Below are 5,944 nucleotides of genomic sequence, written 5' to 3' on the forward strand. Positions count from 1 at the left end.
CAAGAAAAATATCGTTCCACACTTCCATCTCAATTCTCAGCATACGCAAAATCAACCCCGCAAAATAAAATTAACCACGAAAAAACAAATCTAGAAGTCCATGTCTCAAACTTCTGCACATTGAAAGTAATATGTTGCTTGCAGTTATGAGTTAAAAGAAAAGGAGCAGCAACAGTAACATAAGTAAGAAGAGCAAAAAAGAAGCTGACTTTTCTGCCACCCCTTGTATATGCTTTTCTCATCTAATGAGATTAACCAAATGAAAGAAACAAAACTAACAGCAAAAATCATTCAAATTAACATCTCTGAATTGAGACTCTTTTGATTTACTGTTCTACAACACTTAAATATGCAAACCATTTCCTAAAGACAACTTAGACAAGAACATTCACCTCCTAGTATATAGCACGATGCTCTTTATGTGTTCAGATAAGAAAAGATATTCACATTTCAATCATCTGAAAAATATGCCCTTTCACTCAGTTGAGAACTCATGAAACGAACAAATTACGAGTCAAATAGTATCTAACCCAACCTAATTCCCTTAGTACAGACTTTACTGTACGACAATTGGCATAGGAGCTTCAACTATTATTCCCCTGAGATCCTGCCGGACCTCCAGTTCCATGTGAGAAATTCTGGCCTTCGATTGACACTGGTTGTGCAGGATGTTGCTGATTGGGTTCCCATGCTCCTCTTTGTATTGGTTCTCTTCTTTCAACCTGCATGGTCTCCCTGCGTCTGTCATAACGAGGTCGGGGCCTGGGTCTAGTACTTTGGTTTTGATTAAATCTATATTGTGGCCTATGGATGACTTTTCCATCTATGAACTGATCCCCTAAACACCAATCAATGGAAATGGTAAACAGGTGAAACAGACGTGCTACTAGTGACAGCAGAATCCCAAAGCCATAGAAACACAAGTTTTCAGCAAACTAACCTCCATAATCCTTGTTTGGGACATCTAGATATGAATCAGGCAAGACCCACAAAACACCAGGTAGACCTACATATGACATTAGGAAATCAATCATGATGAAATCAAATATCAGAATTCTGAGAAAAACCATATACCTGCTAACTATTAACGGGGAGACCAAACCTTAAAGCGCACACATGCCAATATTAGGAAAGGGTAATAGTTTTCTCATACAAAAAGGTAAAGCCAATCCTAAAGTTCAATCAATAAACTAGCAGTGTTATTAATATTAATGTGAAAAATCAAAGAAGAAAGATAAAGGTCTAATGGAGCTTCACAAAGTGTACAAAAGACAATGAAGAAAAGCACAAAAGAATACAATAAAATATACATGTAGCACTACTTTTATATTTTATAAGCACAAACAATAATTATATGGACAAAGAAATTGAAAAAGCTACAACTAAGTGATGTCTTCTAAGGACAGAGCTCATGGGTGATGAGGCACATAACTTATTTTATTGCTGCACACTGAACAGTTGCCTATTCAACTAAAATCATTCACCTTGTGATGTACCTAATTTTAGGTTTAAGCTACTATTTAACAATCCAGTCAACTGGGACTCAATCCCAAAGTTATTGGGGTCAACCATATGAATCCTATTTTTCCATTCCGCTTCATTCTGGTCGAAAGCCATCGAAAGTTGATATTTTTAATTGCAAAAGTATCGAGGGTAAGCTGATTATTGCATGGAAGTTTTGAAAGAGCTTTGACATTGCTTTAGATAACCTATAATCCCATACAGAAGCTGATTATGTTACAAGTGTAAGCCTTAAACCTGGATCTTGCATATCCAATATTTGCAAATTAAGGAGGGCTCCAAGTAAGCATTTAACTCTACAACCAAGGTTTCTTTTCCATTCTAGGGAAAGTATGGAAAAGAGGAATGTGAATGCTCATTCCTTCTTCAAATCATTGAACAAAAGTTGTATGTTCATTTTACAACTTCAAGATTATCCCTATTTCTGTTGCTATCCCAGAATAACCAAGTATGTGCCCCTACTTAACCTGATATTAGAAAATAACAATTCTTAACCTTTTATAATGACAAGACAATTTGAGAATGGAGAGAATGGAACTTCAGATAACAATTAACGAGTAACTCAAGGAAATCAAATGAAAGAACAAGACACCTTAAATGACCAGCAAAGAAAACAACATACCTTTAACTTTGTAGGAAAGCTCTTCAGAAATCAAAACACCAAACCCAGTGTATGTGGTAGTACAAACAGAGTAAATCTTCTTTTTGGCTTCTTCCTCACTGCATACAAACAAACAGCTATAAGATGCCACTAGTCCATTACATAAACAAAACAGCATATGCCTAATAATACACAAAAAGGTTTACTAGTCAGAGCAGTGAAATAACACCGTTCAGTGTAAAATCTTATACAGTATATTCAACTCTAAGAATAACGTCCTTGATGTAGAAAAGCTAAACCGACAAATTCAACATATATCAGTATTCAAGCACATAATGGGTCATATATGCACCAATACAATTACTCTGCAACATAGTTAGAACTCATAACTTGGTAGACAAGTTTGCAGAAGTTAATAGAACTACTTAGTTAATAAAGCTATGAATATCTGTTGAAAGAACAAATATATAAAGCTATGAACTGTAAAGAATTCAATAGAAAAGACTAGAAGGGATCAAAACAAGGAAATCAAGGAAATATATTGAGATATACAGTGGACAAGTAACACAACCATACATAGAAATGCACCACAATATTACCCAAATTTCCAATCCCTAATGAACTGCATCATGTACTCATAAAAAAAGGAACAACACGGTAGCAACTTAGAATGTTAACCTTCACATTCAAATTGTTTTTCATCTATTTTACTTTGGTTTAATACCAATTTCTGTCTCCAAATCAAATTAAACTTGAAGAAACTGTGAATTGAAAAATCTTCTCTCAGAAAAGAAACTACATTCAAGTCTACAAAACACAACGTTATTTCATATCATAAAAGAACAACACAACATTACCTCAATTCTCCAGGCCCTAGTGAACCATATCATGTTGTACTGGCAACAACATGGTAGTAATTTGGAATGTGAACTTTTGCAAAACAAATTGTTATACTTCTCATTTACAACTGTTTATTCCAATTTTTGTTACTAAATAAAATTAAACTTGAAAACTATGTGATTCAAACAGTTTTTTCTTAGAAAGCAGCATACTACATGAAAAACTGCAAAGCACAATGTTATTGGGTTCTCCAATCCCTAGTGAACTGCATCATATCATTCCAAAAACAACACGGTGGGATATTGGAATGTACAAATTTGCAAAAGAAATAGATTTCTATTCTTCTCTTGTACCACATTTTAATTAATTTTGTGTCTGAATCCAACTAAAGCTTAAAAAGTGATTCGTGTAAGGATCCATAGCAAGGACAATGTGGAATTTACCAAATGACATGTTTACTAACAATTACAAGGGCATTAAGGAAACAACGAAATTACATAGTCCAGTCAGTTTGACCGATGGACTACATCCATGAACATAGGAGCAAGTTATATAAATTAAAAGTGCATTAGAAAGATAAAATCTCCAGTTATCCAAAAATATCCCAAGAGAATACTCCAACGATGATCACTCCGAAGGAGATTCACTCAGTACTCTCGAACAACTAACACTACTCAATTGGCATCATATCCACCTTCTGATGGGAACTTCTAGTATCCTTACAGAGATTCATCCCACTCTTACACTGTATTAAGGGAGTCAAGCTCTGATACCAAATTAGATACATCCTAAAGCCCATGACACATCCTGTCCACTTTGGCCCAATATGCTTCATGACTTTGACGTTGAGATACGTCACATCATACTGCCCAAAAGTGTGCTTATCAAGTAAACTTTCCTTTTTTATATACCTAAGATTTTCTATCCCCTACTCAATATGAGATTCTCTTCAGGTATTACATGCACTCTTCCTCTGTACCAACCTAAAAGCCTTACTAGTCTTTACCCATTCTTATCAACTCGCCTTCTAGCGTCACAACAAGGAATTCAATAGTTGAATAACTTATCATCCTCACAATAAGGTGACCCAGGTATAGTATGTCAATGAGGAACTAGATATAAACCTGTTTTACCACATAGTACTTTCATCCTCCTATGAATTCATAAAAAAACAAACAAGCTAGGTATAATATGCCAAAGAAACCAAAAAAGGGGCTATTTTTCAGAGTACCTTCCGACAACGGCAGCAATGGTTTTAACATATGCATTGATCATATCTTCCTCAGAGGGCTTAGGGTCAGGAAACTCCATAACAATTAGCCAATGTTCATAGTCACATCCATCCAAAAGTATGGTCTCCTTGGGGGGGCGGTTACTCCAGTTGGGAGAAGGATCATTGAGGGGCGAGTAACCCGACCCGGATGACTTGGGACGGGTCGAAACAAATTGCTCTGATGGGTAATACTGGGGATTGAAGAAAAGGGGAAGAGCAAATCGAAATCGAGATGATGATGGTGATGATGAAGATGAAGATGAAGAGAGTACACGGTAAATGGTGGAAGCTAAAGTGCGCCTGGTGGCAAACAGCGCCATTAGAGAAGCTGTGGAAATGAGAGGGAACTTTCTAATTGGAGAAGTGAGGCTTTGAGTTGGAGGAGGTACAAGGTTTATGGAGGGTGTAAACAATTATGAAGGAAACATTAGGGATCGAAAAGAAAAGAGTAAAAAAAGGACAAATTTGGGAACTTCCCAAATTTAATTCAAAGGGTGAGAAAATGATTAAAATGATCCTTAATGTATCTCGGGACTCTTTTATGATTATTTTTTTATGAAGTTTTACAGATGTTTCGTCAAGTTGGGGTCATATGAAAAATTTGTCGATTTAAGCTCGATTATGAATTATTTATAGGTGTGCATCGTTGTTTATATAAAGTTTTTGTGAAGCTTAGGACATAAAGAACAATTTTCGTGAAGAAATTACAAGCATTCCAGGGTCCATTGGAAAGGTATGTTAAGGCTAAGCTTCGTCCCTCATTTTAGCACTTGTCCTTATAAAAACTTAAAACACCAAATATGATATTTTGTTATTCTCTTGCTAGATAGACCTTATGTGAAAGACATTGGGATCTCAGCTGAATTATTTTCATGAGTCTATTATTTTGATATTTACTCGTTCAAATAAATAGAGTATTCGACATCTACATTTCATTTCATCGGTTTCCTTGATTATACCTCCGCATATATGAATTCTTATTCTTCTTTGGGTGATGTGACTTAAAATATCATGAGAGACCCTTATTATTTGTAATCAGTCCTCTTTCCCACTAAAGTTATTATGAAAATCTTTGAAGTAACTTATGATCTTCAAAACTCTCAAATATAACGTAAATGTTTAAACTATTAGAATACTTTGATTTTGAAATACTTCTTCTATAAATTATCTAGGAACCAAGTATAGGAACTAAGTAAATCACCTTAAACTTGTTATGAATATATGCAAGATTAGGTTATCTTTTTAAGTAAATCACGTTAAGCTTAAGAAATTTTTTATGATAATAGAGGCACAAGTATAACATGGTGTGTGAGGGATTACTTTTTAATAAAAAATGTGTTAGCCGTACTTTTTATTTATATTATTATTTCTCTCCTACCTTTTACTTAATTTTTATGAACAAAAAGTTGTATGAGTCACATTCTTATTATTTTACATAGGTATTCTATTTCCCTTACATTTACTCCACATGCGTTCTATTCTTCATTTTTTTCTTTCCCAATTTATTTTTAAAAAAATAATTTTCTTTACTCTAATTTTTTGATCCACTTTGACTTATGAATTTTATATAGTCATTCTTTTTATATCATTCATATATTTATCTTTTTCATTCGATAATTAACAAGTATATTATTTTTTAAGGAAAAGGGTCAAAAATATCCCTCAACTTTAATTTTATCCTTATCGATAAAAATAAGTTATTTTTATCC

General features: G+C 34.2%; 1 protein-coding gene across 1 annotated transcript; it reads right to left on the minus strand.

Annotated features, from left to right (window-relative positions):
* Window positions 1-260: 260 nt before the first annotated feature.
* Window positions 261-4,712, minus strand: LOC107012120 (multiple organellar RNA editing factor 3, mitochondrial). The gene is made up of 4 exons (XM_015211863.2): window positions 4,194-4,712; window positions 2,144-2,241; window positions 941-1,006; window positions 261-838 (listed from the first exon to the last, which is right to left on the minus strand). Exons 1-4 carry the CDS (start codon window positions 4,553-4,555, stop codon window positions 585-587), a joined length of 780 nt encoding a protein of 259 aa, XP_015067349.1. The 5' UTR covers window positions 4,556-4,712; the 3' UTR covers window positions 261-584.
* Between the last annotated feature and the right edge of the window lie 1,232 nt (window positions 4,713-5,944).

This window comes from Solanum pennellii, chromosome 1 (assembly GCF_001406875.1).
Source record: "Solanum pennellii chromosome 1, SPENNV200".
NCBI classification, from domain to species: domain Eukaryota; kingdom Viridiplantae; phylum Streptophyta; class Magnoliopsida; order Solanales; family Solanaceae; genus Solanum; species Solanum pennellii.